General features: G+C 54.0%; 2 protein-coding genes across 6 annotated transcripts in view; both read left to right on the top strand.

The window, feature by feature from the left end:
* Whrn (whirlin) overlaps positions 1–6244 on the top strand; it is a 91158-nt gene extending 84914 nt beyond the window's left edge. For 3 of the 5 annotated variants that reach the window (XM_008833491.2, XM_008833492.2, XM_029563725.1), the window contains 5 exons: positions 1315–1386; positions 3020–3551; positions 4393–4574; positions 5023–5145; positions 5493–6244. In XM_008833491.2, the coding sequence (XP_008831713.1) occupies positions 1315–1386; positions 3020–3551; positions 4393–4574; positions 5023–5145; positions 5493–5675 (1092 nt within the window). In that variant the 3' untranslated portion in view covers positions 5676–6244. The remainder of the gene's footprint in view (positions 1–1314; positions 1387–3019; positions 3552–4392; positions 4575–5022; positions 5146–5492) is intronic. The other 2 variants (XM_017798266.2, XM_008833493.2) reach the window with 1 other exon arrangement.
* Positions 6245–10910: 4666 nt separating this feature from the next.
* The window catches only part of Akna (AT-hook transcription factor), a 56087-nt gene continuing 48659 nt past the window's right edge, over positions 10911–18338 (top strand). The window contains 1 exon segment of the mRNA XM_029563686.1: positions 10911–11447. The gene's annotated coding sequence lies outside the window, so the exon portion shown is untranslated.

The following is an 18338-nucleotide window of genomic DNA, read 5'->3' on the forward strand; positions in this document are numbered from 1 at the left end:
AGTGCTGCAAAAGATAAATCTAGGGCAGGAGAAAGTGGGTGTTCCGTGAAGTCATCTCCCCTCTCTACTGTGGTGGTCTTTGGGGCCATAGCAGATTACTGAGGCTGCACACTGGGGAGAGTGCTTTTTGCGACTCATCTCTTTTAGAAATGCCTCCGCAGATACAGGAAAGTAATGTACCAGCAATCTGAGCCTTCCCGAGCCTGACTAGGTAGACACAGGAAATCACCTGGTCATGATGGAATCTCATTGCCAGCCTAGAGCAGGTAGAGTTGAGGTCCACCCAGAGTCCTCCTGAGAGCCCATCCAAGGGGAGCTCTGCTTGCTTAGCCAGACCTGGCCCCGAGAAGGCCTTTTGGCAGCATAAGGTCACTAAAGGTTCCTTGAGTGGGGGTGTGTATGCTGCAGAGAAGTCTCGGGTTAAAGAATGCTTGGCTCCCCTTCCAGGGGACCCAAGTTCAGTTCACAGCATCCTCATCCAGTGGCTCATAACCAGCTCCAGGGGATCTGAGACCCTTTTCTGGCCCCTGTGGGCACCAATACACACAGGCATAAATAAAAAAATCCTTTTTTTTTAAGGGAGCATGGGGGAAGGAAGGAAGGAAGAGGTAGACATTTTTGCTTAATGGATCCACTTAAACTTTAAGCTACCCCTTTGGGATAGAACAGGAACAGAGCTCCTTTCCTGTGCACATCTCATTGCTCTTGGCCCATTCCCTTCCCCAAGCACTCTGCCCATCCCTAGCAGTGGAGAGCTAAGCTTTAGCCTTGGGTTTGGGGGTGTCAAATCTGTTGGGCACAGCACTCACGGCAGGCTTTAGGAATTCCCTACCTAGCTTTTCCAGGTATTTCAGGAAAGCTTGAAAATGATCAGGAAGCCCCAAAGGAAAAAAAAATTACTTAAGAACTGGGGATATGGCTCAGTTGGTAGAATGCTTGCTTAACATGCACAAAGCCCTGGGTTTGAGTCCCAGCACATTATACACCAGATGTGTAGGTACCTATAATCCCAGCATTTGGGAGGTGGACACAAAGGATCAGAAGTTAAGGGTCATCCTGGGTGCATAGCAACCAGCCTGAGCTACATGACACTGTCTTTAAAAAAAGAAAGGAAAAAAATTTACCTCAAAGTAACTGACAGAAAAGTCACTGCAGTGCTTTTAATGGGTGAGATAAATGTTGACAGAGTGGGGTAAATCTGGGGTGGCCTGAACCACAGGAAGGAGTTACAGGGCTGCTGATTCTGAGTCCTGGAAAGCAGATAGGCTCTCCACTCAGCTCTTGTCTGCTCAGCTTGTCTCCTGTCCATTCCAGAATACACTAGACCTGGAGGAAACTGGAGAGACCACCCAGGGCAGCGTCAACACCCTCCAGGATGTGTCCGTGGTAAGGCCCTACCTGTACCATACTGCCCTCCCTGCTATGCTTAGGGACTGCTAGGCTCTTCTTAGGGACAGCCAAGAGAGAGGACACAGGGTGGTTGAGAGGAAGAGCCTCTGCCAAGAGCCCACCAGCCCAGCCGGAGACATGCACTGAGGCTTGCAGCTCAGCCACCTTGCTCCTGGGGACTGCAGGCAGGGCTGCCAAGCCAACTGACCACAGCAGGCTCAGGAAGGGGTCCACTTTTGAGGTGTCTGACCATTGTCACTGCAAGAACAGACACCTGGAATAGGAGGTAAGAGGTCATGTGCTCAGATGGACCTAAAGGCTATGCATGATGCCATACTCATAGAATTCTGACCCATATGCCTTCTGGAGGGCTATGATTGAATGCCTGAGTTCCAATCTGCTGTCTGGGTGACCTTGGGCAAGCTTCTAGGCCTCTCTGTGTCTCTGTTTTCCCATCTGTAACATGGGGATGGTCTGCACCTAACTTATAAGTTGGGGGCCAGAGTAAGTTAACTGATTAAGTAAAGCTTTGGGCTGGTGTGTATAAGGCTGCTAAGATTTGCAAGTTAAGATACTGGCCTGGGGAGAGGGAACTGGTAGCTATAGTTCATCTCTGCCACTCACCGTGCACACTTGCTAATGCATTGCACACAGGACTGTTTCGGTCCCTGCCTATTCTTCTGGTAGATGCACTGTACTTAGAGCGGCACTGTTGCACTAAATTTTTTTCCCTTTTCTCTTCTTGGGAGGCTCCCTCCCAAGGCCTCAGGCTCACAGACTAACATAAGACATTAGTTTTGGGGTTTCCTTTATGGTGGGGAGTGCGGGGTGACTTACAAACAAACAGCACCCTTTCTGATCGTTTCCGTGCCCTGCCCACAGTCTCCGTTGGCTTTCACCGGCATCCCAGGTCTGTAAATGCCCCATCTCACTTCCAGGCTTCGGGACACTCTGGCCTTGTTCTTTGGCAGCGGCACACCTCCTCCCTTCGTTCCTCTCTCCCTCCAAGCTAGGCTCCACCTTTCTTCCCAGGGTGCCCTGCGCTTGTCTATAGCTCTTCAGAGGAATAAGTCGCTTCCGGGCTACAGACACCTTGCCCTGCCTGGGGTCACCCAGCCCTCCCAGCCCCCACACTTGCTAATGCATTGCACACAAGACTGCTCGCAGCCCTGCCTAGTCTTCTGGTAGATGCACTGTGCTCAGAGAGGCACCTTGCCCTGCCTGGGGTCACACAGCCCCGCAGCCCCCAGTTGCCTCCTCTGTCCATTTCATCGTTTCTGCCAGCTCTAGGAGTCAAGCTCCACCCCTCAACAGAAGTGTTTGTTTTGTGTTGCCGTCCTCTTCCTCCTTTCTCTAATTAAGTCTTGTCGCCTGTGATGAGTCCCAGCCGATGCCAAGAACTTCAGTTCCCAAAGGAACTGAGTGGATCCCCAGAGACGCCTGCCAAGATCCTGACGCTCCTCAGCTGCAGAGATATGGGGTGCAGTTTTCCACTGGACGATGCATTATTCAGAACAGTGTGGCAGGGAGCTGAGGAGCTCGGAACTGTCTCATCCGGGCCCAGGACCACCTGCTACCCCTTCCTAACACCATGGGCTCTGACTTCTACTCCTGTTGGGTCTTTTGGCAGGACGATGTCAAATCTTCCTCGGAAGGGCTGCCTGGCATCAAGCCGCCACCTCCCGCCCCACCTCTGGCTCAAGGTCACGACCGCCTGCTTAACCAGCCATGGAAAGCAGGGAGGGAGGACCCTCCGCCTCCATCCTCTGCCAGCCACTCCGGCATTGTCTTCTCGGCACCACGGAATCGCAGTCCTCCACTGGGTGTCACACCCACTCCAGGACCCTCGGCACAGGATTCCCCCTCCTCTCCCATCTACGCTTCCGTCTCCCATGCCAAGCCCAGCTCCAGGAAGTCCCTGGATGCCCACCTGGCCCTGGTCAGCCCGCACCCCATTGGCCCTTTCCCTCGGGTCCAGTCCCCTCCTCACCTGAAGAGCCCTCCAGCAGAGACCCCAGGGACTGGGGGCTGCCTTCCACCACCGTCACCCTCTGACCACCCAGACGCTGTGGGTGCAAACCAGCACTTCGTCCTGGTGGAGGTCCACCGCCCCGACAGCGAGCCTGATGTGAACGAAGTTCGAGCTCTGCCCCAGACTCGCAGTGAGTATGGCTGCCCTGGAGGAGCAATGCTGGGCTGCCCAGCTGGGACCCTGGATCCCTGAATCCCTCTTCCTCTTGCCACAGTGACTGATGGAGCCAGGTGTTGCTGAACACATGAGCTCTGGTTCAAGGTCATCATGAGGTGGCCTGGAGCTGAGACTTGAGTTTAAATGCTGCTTCTACTATTGAACTAGACTAGTCCTGTGGGTACACAGCTACTCAGCCTGGCTGAGTGGTACCTTCCTTTGGGGATGTGGCATAGACAGAGACAGTTCTGCCAAGTCAGTGGGGGTAGAGACCTCCTGTGTCCCCCAGTGTTGCCCCTGCATCCACTCCTGACCTCCCCAGGAAGACTGAACGTGGGAAGCCAGTGCTAGCCTCTGCTTTCCCTGGCCCCTAGCCCCTAGTCTAGCATAGATCAAGGTGAGCCTAGGTACTGTGCACCACCAGTCCCTGTTTTCTAAGAGATGTTTCTAAGAGATGTTTTCCTAGGGAGGGACGCACTGGCTCTCTAGCAGTTAGCTGGGGTCTGCTGCCATCTAATGGCTAAAGTGATACCTGCTGCCCCACGGTGGCCAGGGAGCTGGCCAAAGGAGAGCTGGTGGGTGTGAGGAGAGAAAGCCCACAGGCAGGGGAGATGGGAGTCAGTAATAACCGGAGGCCTCGCCTGTTGTCAACCCACAGAGTCCTCCAGCCTGCCGTGTTCCAGAGTTCTGTTCTCTTCAGCCCTTCAGCCCTCCATCTTCAGCAGGGCAAATTCCCACAGCCATCTAGTTCCCACCTCCATCACCTCCCTGAGGTTGCCCTCCCTGACTGCTGCTGTCTCCTTGTCCATCCCCAGCAGCTTCCACACTCTCTCAGCTCTCAGACAGTGGGCAGACTCTGAGCGAGGACAGTGGTGTGGATGCTGGGGAGACGGAGGCCAGCGCTCCAGGCCGAGGCAGACAAACAGCATCTACCAAGAGCAGGAGCGGCAAGGAGCTGGCTCGGACCGAGAGAACCGTGGAGAACACCAACAAACCTGTGAGTTGGGGAGTACACCGAGGGCCTGAGTGGAGGATGGAAGGTTCTGGGGACCAGGAGTTACTTGGAGAGTGGTCCTCGGGGCAGTGAACCCTTCTGTCACTGGAAGGACCCATCCACAAATATCACTGTGCTAAGATTCTGCGTTTCTGCCTTGCCTTAATCCTGGGTGACTAAGGCCAGCAGCTATTCCTGAGACTCTTGAGCAAGTTTCCTCTGCTCTGGTGTGGTGTGATGACTCAGGCAGTCTTTGGGGCAAGGCCTGCATTCAAGACCCTGCTACAGCCAGTCTGGGCCTTGAACATTATTAAAAAGCCAAAGACATAGGGTGCTTAGCTTAATCTGTGTCACACTTGAGGCTCCAACACAGCCTGAAGACTTGGCCTTGTTGGCCTAGAGGAGTGTTCCCCACTGAAAAGCTTCAGGGCCACCTTCCTCCTATCCACAGCCTGGCCTCCTGGAACCCACGTCCACCCTGGTCCGTGTGAGGAAAAGTGCAGCCACCTTGGGCATTGCCATTGAGGGCGGTGCCAACACACGCCAGCCTCTGCCCAGGATCGTCACAATTCAGGTACATACATCCCCAAATGCTCTTATCTGTGTCTCCTTGCCTAAAGAGGAGACAGCTCCCTTGGGGTTTGTTTGCCTCCCTGGAGGTGGTACAGAGCCTGAGGACAGTGCCCTCTCTTGAACAGCAAGCTCCTTGAAGTGCTGGGCTGCCTGGGAAGGTGAGGAGAAACAGGCCCTGCCCCCCAGCCCCACTCCATTTGAACCAGAACTTGAAAAGTCACCTCTCCCTTGCTCTGCAAAACCCTGACCTCGCCAGGCTGTGGCCTCCAGATTGGCAGCATCTAGCTGCCTAGGGGGATGGTCAAAGCCAGGTGCCTACATGACCCCTGGCTATGTTTCCCCTTGCAGCGCGGAGGTTCTGCCCACAACTGTGGACAGCTCAAGGTGGGGCATGTGATCCTGGAAGTGAATGGACTGACTCTTCGGGGCAAAGAGCATCGAGAAGCTGCCCGTGTCATCGCTGAGGCCTTCAAGACCAAGGAAAGGGACTACATTGACTTTTTGGTCACTGAGTTCAACGTGATGCTCTAGGGGCAGGGCTCAAGGTTCAGGCTATATAGGCCAGGGTTGCAGGCAGGCACCCCCCGACCCCCACCCACCCATACACACACTGGCCCACTGGGTCAGACTAGGAGAAAAAGAGTCCAACCAGGCAAGCAGAAAAGTCAGGTCAGAATCTGTGTGTCAGGTACACAGTAGGTGCTTAGTACAAGTCGGTTATGGGAAGGGAGGAAAGGCAGGGGACGGGCATAGCACCTGTTTCTCTGGGCTGGATGGGGAGGCACTGCCCTAGCCACCCCTAGATGCCTGGAATGAGGTCACAGGAGAGTTCACAGATGGAGCGTCCTGCCCGGGGGAACTTCAGTGCCACAAATGAGCCGCCAGCACGCCTGTTCACACCTGTAGCGCCCCCCTTCCTCCTGGCTCCATGTCCCCATGGTATTTATTTATTTCTCTTCCCACGCTTCAGGGGACCCTAGGTCCCAGGTTTCCCTTGCACCCCCAGCCTACCCCAGAGGCCTTGCAGGCAACCAGCAATGTCCATGTATTTATATACAGAGCTTATGACTTTAATTTTTCAATAAAGAAATCTGAACAAGGTTAGGAGCCACTATGCTATGTTGTTGCCTGTGGAACTGGGGTTTAACTTGCTTGGTGTGGGGAGAGGGGAGGGATGGAAAGATAGGGCCACTCATAGCATCACACACTAGCAACTGCACCCTGGACTCCTGCTCAGTTGGGGGTACATGGGGGAGGGAAGAAATGGAGTTTGGGTCTGATATGCATCTTAGACCACCTTACCTTAGGTATAAAGTACGTGAAGGTAACATTTTAAAACTAAAGGCACACACAGGTGCTACAGGGTAGAACATGCAATGGCCAGAGATATTTAAAAACACACACTGGGGCTGGGAAGATGGCTACATCAGTAATCGTTGTATAATCCTGAGGACCTAAATTCAATCCCTTAGAATCAATATAAAAAAGCCAGGTGCTCTAACATTTACTTGTCATCCAAGCACTGAGGAGGCAGAGACAAGAGGATCCCTGGGGCTCAGCCTAGCCTAATCTTTAAGCAACAGGCCAATGAGAGACCTTGTCCCAACAAAGGATGCCTCTTCAGGATCAGGACTGAGGTTGACCTCTGGCCTTCTCATGAGTGAGCACACAAGAGTGCATGCATGTACATGAGCTCACACAAGCACACTTGAGTACACATATATGTGCATACATACATGCACACACTCCAGATTGCCCATCTTATGTAGGATCCCAGAAGCTGACTCTGAGACCCAGATTTATAGGCAAGTGACTCATTAGGGAAGGACAGGGAGGGAAGGAAGCCATGAACAGGACAGTTCTCAGAGGGCACCTGTGACCCCATCCTCAAAGGGCAGAAAGACTGGGCATTGTTTTCACTTGGGGCCTGGCACATCTGCATCTATGTGGGTGAGACCTGCAGCCAAGGCAGTGAACTTCTGTCCTGCGCAGGCCCAGCTGATCTAGCAGCCAAGGGTAGTGGGGATTGGAAACAAACACAACAGAGGGTAGGACAGAGAAGGTGGCAAAGCTTGGGCTGCCTGTAGCCTCAGGGTGAGCCCCAGGGCTATTTCCTCCTATCTCTGTGATGTCTGGTGGGATAGTTTGGCAAGCCCTGCTTTAGCAGCATGGGGTCCAGGGAAGCCTGAGGTGGGCAGGAGCATCCATACCATGGTCTCCTTTAAGGTCTTCTTGGGCTAGGGGTGAGGTTCAGTGATAGAGTGCTTACTCTTTAAGGCCCTGGGCTCCATCCTCAGCATCACACACATACACACAGATTGTGGTCTTAGCTGTCCTTTTCTTCCAAGCCCAGGCAGACCACCCGAGGCCACAGCCATGCTCCTTCCAAGGCAACGGGTACCCACCCACACCCACCCAAGGCTTCAGCCTCTCTCAGGGGTTCTGCTATCCTCTCCTTTCCCGAAGGGTCTGTTACTGCTCCAGGGGAATAACCCCCACCCAACTGCAGTGGACTCTGCCAGGTCTCAGGGGTCCTGGTATCAGACTCCAGTTCAAATCCTGTGGGGTCATGGCAGGTCACTTGTGTGCTCAGGTTTCCCCTGATAAGAATCACATAGTGGGTTTAGTAATAGGCTACCCAGAGGCAACAGGGTCCCCAGGTGGGAGATGATCCTGGGTCATCTGGGGGGGCCCATGTCATCACTGGGGTCTTTTATGAGAAGGAGAAGAGGGGAAAGGGGGTGTGATAATGGGAGAAGCTTGTGTGGAGGGCCACACTGACAGTGGAGGAATGGATGGGAGTGAGTCAAAGGACGCAGGCTGGCCTAGGAGCTGAAAAGCCAGGAAATGGACTCTCCCCTTGGAGCCTGTATGGACTTGGACTTCTAACCTCTTTGTAAGAGAGCACATCTGTACACTGAAGACATTAAATAGGGTGGGTGACCTGTAGCAGTAGAGAACTGACATCGTGTCTGCCCTGCTCCTTCCCATGGATGAGGAAGTGTGGGGTATTATCCACAGGCCCAGGGATCCCCTACCCACAGGATTATTTGTGGCCATGACAGAACACCCCACCTCCCCCAGACCAGAACCTGTGGGTCTGTTCTGAACACAGAGCTTCTAGGCTGTTACTGGCAGGCTGAGGGATTATAGGCCACTTAGTGACCTACTACTCTGTGACCTGAAGGGCAGGTCATGTTGCCCTGGACAAAATCCATCTACTCACCAGGTCCAATCCCTTAGGGACAAAACCTCACGGCCCCAAGTCTGTGCCACGAAAGAGAACAAGAATGAGTTTCTAGTCCTTTTGCTTCCAGAATTCCTGGGCCTGACTCTTGCTAAGTTCCCAATGGGCTTTTACACTACAATCTGCCCTACTGGGGAAATTGCATCCATTCATCCATCCGTTTATTCATTCATTTTTGCAATATTGGGCATTGAACCTAGGGCTAAGAAACACTTACCACTGAGATATATCGCAGCTCTTTAAAACTTTTGAGACAGTCTCGCTTTTTAGCTCAGGAGAGCCTCAAACTTGTAATCCTGTTCCCTCACCCTCTCCAGGAGCTGCAACAAGCACAGGCTTCCAGTGAAATTTTAAACCCCTAAATTCCTTGGTAGCGAGCTTATAAAGATCAAGCTTGTACCCCAACAGCCTGAGCCCCAGGATAGACATGCAAAATGGTATCTTGGAAGGGACCCCGTACGGTGGGGAGTTGGAGGGGGCAGAGGTCCACCTTGGCTATGGTGTGCTGTGCCCTGACATCATTTCTCATGGTGCCAAAGACAAGGAGAGGACCTCCTTGCTCCTTGCCAGAGCACCTCAGAGGGGCTCCTTCCTTCTGGGGAACCCTGAGCAGGCTCTTGGTAGGTGATACAGCTCACTGAGCCTCAGGTGACTTCTATGTTGCCCCACTATGGGACCAAAAGCAACTCCCGGGAGGTAAGGGTTTATTACACCTTGGGGTCACAGTTCCATTACAGAGGAAAACCAAGGCAGGAGCTTGGCAGGAACCTGAAGCAGAAACCATGGAGGAACGCTGCTCACTGGCTAGCGCAGCGAGCTTCCTGATGCAACCCAGACCTACAGGCCTAGAGATGGAGCTGCCCACAGTGGGCTGGACCCTCCCACATCAATCATTAATCAAGACAATCTTTCACAAAACAGGCCCATAGGCCTATCTGATCTGGAAAATTCCTCAATTGAAGTTTTCTCTTCCCAGGTGACTCTAGGCTGTGTCAAGTTGATAACAAAAACTAGCCAGGATGGCTCACTTCTATGAGGGTGTGCGCATGACTTGCCCTGACTTTCCAGGGCCTCAGCTTTGATGGAAAAGGCAGGCAGAAGGAAAGATTGCCTTGGGCAACCCACTTGACCTCTGTGAGCCTCAGTTTGCCCATCTTTATGTGATGAGTGTAATGCTGACCTGGGAGGTTTCTGTAAGACTTAGCTGAAAGCCTTTTTACCCCTTGCATGGAGCCTGCCTTTGGTGCGGAAGCCAGCCACTGTTGTGGTGCTCTTAAGAATGTAGGGATGCCTGGCAGTAAAAACACTCAGGGAGTCACAGGCGGGGAAAGAGACCTGGGTGCCACAGAGCGGACTGAGGACAGCCTGTGAACTCCCTGTGTGATGGGGGTGGGATGGGGTGGGATGCTGCTTCTAAATGGATTAGAGCCTGGGAGGGGTTGAAGCCCAGAGCTGTTTGCACAGGTCTGCAGCCTCAGAAGTGGGGGTGGTGAACCTCATAGGATGCCATTCCCTGTGAGCAAGAGCCAGAGCTGGGGCAGGAGCCCAGGTCAGTCCTATGCCCCACACCGCGTGGTGACCCCACCTACCTCACAGGGGAGGGCTAATACCACACAGTGAGCACATATTTCTGCAGTCATTAAGCGATCCATCTCCTCCGTCAAACCTGTGGATTCCTTCCTCGTGGGGATGTCCCCTCTCGACCCTCCGGGTCTCGGTCTCCCCTTCTCTCCTCTCCAAGCTCCGGGCCTCAGTCTCCCCATCTGTGAACAGGCAGGTCCCGGCAAGAAGTAGCAGAAGAGTAGATCTGAGCGTCCTAGGGGCGGGGCGAGGGCGGCTGCCCTCTGTGATTGGTGGAGCTCCCAGAATCCCCGCCTCTATAACGCGCCCCCTCCGCTGTCCCTGCCTGGCCGCGAGCATTATGCAAAGCAGCCGCGCCCGATGCTGCGCGCGGATTGGCTGCCTTTGCCGCTCAACTCCAGGAACTCAAGCGCGCCGCAGGTGAGACCCTGTGAAGGTGGAGGGAAAAGGGACTTGGATGCGCGGCTCGGCCCCTGGGGACTCAGTTTCTCAGTCGGGAGAATGGGGACAGGAGTGGACAGCGGCACTGGGCTACGCCCCGCAGGGTTCGCGCAGCTCCAGGTCTCCACGTGAGACCTCGGGGACCGATCCGGAGCCCTGGGCGCGATCATCGTCCAGGCTGCACCCTTGGCTGCCGGGACGCCCCACTCCCCGCCCTCGGGCCTCAGTCTCCACCTCCGCGTAATGGGGGCGTGCGCTGCCTCCCTTCAGCCCAGGCCTATCGATCACGGAGGCGGCCGGGGTCCCAGGGGACGGGGTGGTCCTTGGCGGGGCCGCTGGTGGCGTTTGGGCAGGAGGCGTGGCCCTGTTGCTTGGTGACTCGGGAGGTGGGGCTCTGCTGCTCTGGGATGTGTGTGAGACTGGGTCACCCGGCAACAGTCCTGCCGCCTGGTAGCCTGCGAGCCGTGCGCCCTTCGCGGACGCCCCACGCAAGTTTCTTTTCCTCTTTTTGGACTGGGGGAGGGTGGTAGGGAGAGAGCCAGAGTCGGGTGCGCTGCTTCCACGGCGACAGGAACCGGGAGGAGCTGCTGAAACAGGGCCAGGCCCTTCTGGGTACAGCAGAGGTGACTGAGGCCCAGAGAGGCAGTGCAGCTTTCCCCAGGGCGCACAGCGGGGAGGCGGAGCTGGTCTCTGCTCTGTGGCAGGAGGCTGAGCCCGAGCCCGCGCGCTGTGGAATCTGGACCTCAGATGCTCCTCTCCCCGGGCTTCAGTGGAGAGAAATGACAGGTCGAAGCGAATCCTTATCTCCATCTTCCAAAACTCTCCTGCTTTTGAGAAAGTTGGAAGGCAAAGGTGCCGAAAACAAATGCGAGCTCTTTCAGCGCGCACAAGAGAAGCGGGGCCCGCCTCAGTGAAAAGGGACATTGTTTCTGCGCTCTAGAACAGAGAACTCGGCTGACTCTGAAGCCTGAAGGACTGAGGCTAGATCCGCACCGAGACTTCCGAGGAATTTCCCAGGTTCCTCCTCTGTGCTGGTGGGTTTGATGTTTGGGCTGTTTTGGTTGAGGTTATAGAATAGCTGCTCCGGGCTGGATGGGACTAAGTCTGGTGGACCTGCTCAAGTGTCTCAAGCTGTCTGGGTTTATCTCCGGTCCCGGAGGTTCCCGCAAGAGGGACAAGGGCCCACACGGGCCTTCCCTCCCAGAGCCAGCTGGTCTGCATTAAAAACATGCGATGGGGCTCTCTTGCGAGGGGATTTCATCAGCTCCCTGGCCCGTGCTTTCCAAAGGGACCGGGACAGTGCAGGCTCTGGGCTTTGCTGGGAGTGGCTTGGGAACTGCGCGGGTTAGTGGATCCCCAGCCAGAGGAGGGAGGAGCCACGTGTCAGAGACTCCACCCACTGTGGGTGCCTGGGGACCGTGAGTGGGTTGCCTCAGAGGAACTAGAAATGGAGTGGAAAGCCCGAGTTAGGCTTCACTTGTGAGAGACTCAGTTTACCCCTCCAGAAAATGGGCGTGGTGATGTTCCCTCCAGCACCACCTTCAGGCCCAGGTGAGTGGCATTGTTGAAAGGTTTTTTATTCAGCCCCAGCCAGTTTAGAAATAAGGACACTGAGGCTGGAGGAAGGACCAACAGCAATAACGCTAGATCCCAAATAATAACTAGTGTATCCAGCACTGTCTTCAGGCCACAGAACCCGAAGTCTCACTGCAGGGGGTTAAGTCTGGGAGACCAGTAGCTGTCAACTAGTTTGTCACTGTTATTCCCCAGTCTCAGTACAGAAAGCCCTGGTAGATTCTGTCACTTGATTTCCTGGCTTGCTGATTGCTGGATGGTATCATTCCTATTTTACACATGAGAAGCATGGGGTTCAGAGAGGTTAAGTCACTTGCCTGAAGTGGCACAGCTCTTCCCTGGGCTGGTTCCCACTTTGGGATGAACAGGAGTGAGAGCTGATGGCGCATTCCAGGATAGGGTATTGATGGCTTGAGAGTAATCATAGTAGGGGTGCTCAGACCATGGACATCAGTAAGTGCTGAGCATTGGGGCTTTTCTTGTCTCTTGTTTCTAAGAGAGCTGCATGCCAACTGAGAGTGTAGCTCGGTGGTAGAGCAGCACATGCTAGTGAGTGCCAGGCCCCAGCAGGGTAGGTGCAACTCCTGAGACTGAAAGGTATGGGGGGCAGTGTAGAGTGTATTGCCTGCGTGTATGTAAGTGCACCCATGTTGTGTAATGCTTGCGAGGCCAGAAGAAGGCGTCCAATCCCCTGGAACTAGAGTTTTGGCAGTTGTTAGCTGTTAGCCCAGGTCCTCTGTAAGAGCAGCCAGTGCTCTCAACCACTGAGCCATTTCCCCACCCCCAGAAGATCTTATACCGTCAGCTGGGAATTGCCCAAGGGCACCCTGTCACACAGCTCTTCTGAAGTATGGGTTGGAGGATGCCTTCAGTCACAGGCTCTGAGTTCACCAGGAGGTGCAATGTGGCAGCTCCACCTGGACCAGGCTGGGGTGAACCTGAATTGCAGGGAGAAAGTTCTGCCTTTTCATCTCTAAGTGATCAGTAGCCTCTCTATGCAGGGGAAAGGAAAAGCCTGAGCTGGATGTGCCCTTAGATTTACCCAGCAGCCTGTGCAGGGTTTTGGAGCATTGAAGGGTGACGTGGGCACTGGGGGAGGCTCAGTGGCCGGGGAGCCTAGAGATCTCTGCAGCTCTTACTGTTGGTGTCTCGGGTTATCTCCTGGCACGGCCCTTTTCTGGCACACACAGTGGGAAGAGGGTATCAGAATGGCACATGCAGCCATGGGAGATGGTATCAAGAGGCGCCAAAACAGCTAAGGTCTCATTGGCCAGATTTCCCACCCCAAAGCCTCCCATTTCAGCCTTCTGTCTTTCCTCCATCCAACCTACAGTCCAGTCTTGACCCTGGTCCCCATTGCCAAGTGTTAGCCAAACTCCAGCTACACTGCCAGGTGAGACCTTCCTCTGAGGGCTGCCCCCACCCATCTCCAAATCCTTGCCAGCATCCTCTACCCACTGAGCCTGTTCCAGGGAGGGGCTGGGCTCAAGGCTAGGGTAGGATGCCCGCTGTCTCTCTCCTTGGGGTTCTGGGACTGCAGCCGGGGACCAAGGACTTGGGGGAGGGGGTGCAGGTCTAGAAGATGCCCATCCCCTCAAGTAAGGGATTCACCAGGGGGCAGTACTATATTTGTGGATGCCCCTCATGTACTGTATGACTTTGGACAATTTTTATAAGCTTTCTGAGCCTTAGTTCATCTATTAAATGCCCAATTGCTTATGAGGACCCAATGAGATAAGGTGCCATGCCCCAAGATGCTAAGAGTTGCCAGGTTTGGGGGCCTGTGGCTTCCTCTTCATTGTGTGGTTTTTCAATGTTGCAGAAAACCCACACAACTGTCACAGAAAACAATCAGAGGCTTCAGAACGCATAGAGAGGAGGTGTGAGGGCCACCGGATGTCAGAGCTGCAGAGGGCCTCCTCAGCCCAGCGCTTTGCCAGCTCTAGGAAGAGGAAACGGAGGCAGGGCATGCCTAGGTCTCACCGTGCAGATGTGAGAGGGGTGGATGGGTGGATGGGTGGATGTGTGTTTAAATGGTTATTTTGTGCTTATTTTAAAGCAACTTTTATTTTTGGAAAAGGAAAAGAATGAAGTTGGCTGTAATTCTGTTAGCTAATGATAATTTTTGAAGCACACGTCCCCTATTTTTCTTTCTTTTCTTTTTTCTCCATAGTCTGTTGTTTTTTGCTTTGATGGACTAAAATCTGCTGTATATTATACCGGCTTGCTTGCTTGCTTCTCACCTTACAATGGGGGAGGCAGGGTTTGATCCTAAGGGCCTCGTGCATGCTAGGTAAGTGATCTACCACTGAGCTACCTTCCCAGACCACATATTACAGTTTTCAACGCCGTTCTAATGTTTTTCTGTGATATGGCTGTGAATGGCTGAAAACTATTCTTTTGAGAAGAAACAGAATTTATTTCAGTAATACCTATTGTTGGACACTGGGGTTGTTTCCGACCCCTTCACCTAGTGCACATTTCGGTCACAAAATGATTAAGATTGGACTTCCTGGTTTGAGCCCAGCTTCCTCACCTGTAAAGGGGATGCAGGAAGTCCTGCCTCTGTGGATTGGTAGGGAGTTCTGTAATGAGAGCTCATCCCAAGCAGGGCTTTTACAACACAAAAGAGGTGCCCAGTAAAACCCCACTGTTAGAAATACATTCTTGGCATGTGTGATATTTTTAAACTTTGAAAAGAACAAAAGTAAGATCAAGACACGACACAGAGGGAGACAGAGACAGAGACAGAGATCTCTTCTTTCCTCCGTGTGGTTGTACACACCCTCCTAAAACCCTTGTCTTTATTGGCCGAGTCCCATTTCCTCCTCTCAGGATGGGGACACAGTACCGAGAGGAGTCAGTGGCCCCAGAACTGGCTCAGGAGCCACTCAGCAATGGTGTATTCCTCTACTTGGGAGGGCTGGCTCTCCTTTCTCTGTGTGGGATCTGAAACTGGAGCTTCAGCTGATGTTAGAGATGCTCAAGTCAAGAGCCTGACCCTGAGCCCTGTAGGGAGCAGGCCATGTGGGCATATCACCATCATGGAGGTCAAGACAGTTGCTCCAGAGCAGATTCTGCTCTGCCAGCTGAGGCACTGGGCCAACACCTGAGGGCGTACATCATCCCTCATCATCCCACAAGGCCTGTAAAATCAGCACTGCCCCATCTTAGATGAGTAATCTGGGTCTCAGAGAGTCCTTACAGGCACAGAATCTCGCCAAGGCCCTTCAGCATCCAAAGGCCCTGGAGGTCTCTCTCAGCTTATCCCTGGGGCCACCCATGAGCATGGCAGGACCGCCTGGATGGAAAGTAGTCCAGGAGGCTTAGTGGACGGGTAACTTCTGGTTACCCCAGAGACCATCTCTTGAAGCCCCAGCTCCAAAGTTCAGAGAAGGGAACATTCATGTCTCAGGTGCCCTGGCTGGATCAGGGTCTCCGGTCAGAGTTCCATCACTCTCCTTGGTTCTCTCTGACAATCTGCCCCCACCCAGATGCACCATGGACTTTAAGCTTGCAGGTCAGCCTCCTGAGCAGGAAGAGGGCAACCTTCCCAGTGTCAGGAGAGCAAGTCATGCAAGGTCAGGATGGAATGAGAGCCCAGCTCCCATGCTGTCCAGCCCCTATCTCTTAAGATGGCTAGGCTGCTGGTGGCCCTGCTCTACCTCTGGAGCTCCAGAAGGACCAAGGGAGGGCAGGATGGCTGAGCAGTGGCCAGTGGGAGTGAGCCGCTGCCTGGAGCTGGACCCCAGGCCAGGGCAAACAGTGGGTGGCTGGTGGCTGGGAGAGGGTTTCACTGTTGTTCTTTGGTCTGGGTAGCAGGAATTGATATCTTCCTTATGGGACCTCAGTTTCCCGCCCCCTATGCAGGGGAACCCTCCCCTTTCACAGCCACTGCTAAGCAGCTCTGATGGGAAGGCAAAAGAAGCCCATAGGGGTCCCGGGAGGGAGAGTGGGGCCTCCTGCAGCGAGGGGGTTGTAGTCTTGGACAGAGGCCCCACTCTGGGCTCCACCATATACAGGACTTAGGATCTCCACAGACTGGATAGAGTGAGTAGCAGGCTTGGTCAGGAGAGCCAAGTCTCTACCATGCTCACTAGCTGTGTGTCCTTGTGCAAGTTGTGTGGGCTCTAGGAGCCTCGGCATGCCCAGCTATAAAAGGGGTAGATCACACCAGTCTCCATGACTGTTACAGAGACTAGAGTCAGTTACCTAGGCAACTAGCTAGGTATAATTGATGATCCAGACTGTATTTGTGGTGTTTCTATTGTGTGTTATCCTGTGCTGGGTACCAGGGACTTAAGAGCAAGTGTCTTAGAAGCTCCCAGTGAGTCAAGACACCAACACTAAACAAATCATCACCTGGTGGGTATCAGGACAAACAGCAAATACCCAAGCAGGGCACATAGGAGTCAGGTCTGTGGGCAGCTCAGAGAAGAGGAGGTTGCTGAGAGGAGAGGATCCAGGATGGATCTTGGGGGGACACCTGTTGGGGAGCATTTGTCGGGGAGTACCTATGAGCTACAGCAAAGAGGTGGGGACAGGAGAAGGGAGTGGGAAAGCGGCTGAGCAGCTTCTGTTTGTCCAGCACAGTGGGCAGTGTCCCACATGCATAAACATGCAGGCCTGTGTTTGGAAGCTTGTGTTCTAGAAGATCCTGTAGGGCTATGTAGGCAACTCAGGGCTTTCCAGGTGAGGCTGATGCTGGAAGCCACACAGGGACAGACACGGACAGACTTTGGTGGGGTTTTGGAAACCCAGTTGATTGGTTACAGGATGGAAAAGAGTAGCCGGGTGGACCATCCACCCTGACTTGCAACTCTACCTGAATAAAGGATGGGTCCAGCGCAGACACTGGGAGAGCACTGCTGTCCTGAGTTTGGACCTATGACTTTGGTAGAGGATGGCGATCCAGGAAGGCATATCACGTGAGCCAAGGCAGGGAAGAAGAGGAGAAGGCCTGGGTGGCAGTGTGAGGGACACTAAGTGCTGGCCACCGCCTTCCCTGAGAAAGGCTGGGGCGGGCCAGCAGTGGCAGCCACCTGGTTTTGATGGGTTAATGACCAGGGAGGAGTGGTGAGTGAATGACAGGATGTCAGAGAAGCCCGCCTCCCACACAATGGGCCACATGGTCGCCAGAGCAGCCTTGGAAGGGGCTGGCTCTGCTTCACAGTGCCTGGGGGCTGCAGGGAGAGCCCCACCATCCCAGATATGGGATGGAGGATTTGGGAGTTTATTGGGTTGAAGGTGTCAGATACTGGCAGGCTGGACCTCAGAGACCTCATCATTCATTCATTCATTCATTCATTCATCAGCTACAAGCCCTCAGAGGATACCAGAGGCTCAAACCTGAGTAGACCCAATGATAGAAGCTACAGTAATGAAATAGGTCTTAAGCAACATCGTGTTCCAAGTCCCCTACTGCACACAGGGTAGGCGTTCACTCATGGAATTGACAGCATCCCTGTGCAGGGGGCACTCTGTTTAGCGTTACTTCACAGAAAAGAAAGTGAGGCTCAAGGTGGCAGAGCCTTTAAGGTCATAGAGCCCACGAGGTTAATCCTGGCCTATGGACTCTACTTTCCCTTCTTCCAGCACATGTGGGTGGCCCCAGCCTGGCTGCTCCCCAGAGGGCCCTGAGGGCTTTCTGGACTTCAGAGGGTTGATCTCACGTCTTTTCTGTCTCCTGACTTGAATCTGGGGTCAGCAGGGACAGAGTGAGGCGGTAGGAACTGAAAGGGTGGGGGTGGATCCTGCACTCTCTTCTCTTATACCTGGCTGCTACCTTCACCTGGACGCTCTGTAGAGCCTAGAGGAGGGGGGATGGATGTGCAGATCCTGAACACTCTCCCCTGGCACCTGGCTCCTACCTCCCTCTTCTGCCCTGTGCACCCACCCTGAGGTTCTCAAGCCCCCCAGCAGCTCTGACCTCAGGTATTTACCCTTGCCCTTCCAGATGCTCCATCCCAGCCCTATTTGTGGCTTTGTTCTTGCCTCCCTGTTCTTCCAGTCCTTTGTGTGATTGTGGCCTTCCCACTGAGACCTTCCTGAGGACCCTAACTCATCTCCACAACCTGTTACTCTCAGACCCTGCCACCCCTGACAGGGCACATCCAGCAGCTGGGTGGATCAAAATCACTGGTGCTCAGAAATTGATTCCATTGGGTCCTTGGCCCCAGATCTATTCAAACCCATCTGGGATGCAGGTCCCCAGCATGTCTCTGCCTCATCCAAGCTTGAAATCCTACTAAGTCCTCTGTAGGGGTAGAGAGCCAGATGAGTTCTGTCTGTGCCCTGTCCTATACCTATGCATGGGCTGCTGAGGAGCCTGGGGGCAGGGGTAGGGGTGG

The sequence above is a fragment of the Nannospalax galili genome, unplaced genomic scaffold (genome assembly GCF_000622305.1).
Source record: "Nannospalax galili isolate Female #2095 unplaced genomic scaffold, S.galili_v1.0 scaffold34, whole genome shotgun sequence".
Classification (NCBI taxonomy): Eukaryota; Metazoa; Chordata; class Mammalia; order Rodentia; family Spalacidae; genus Nannospalax; species Nannospalax galili.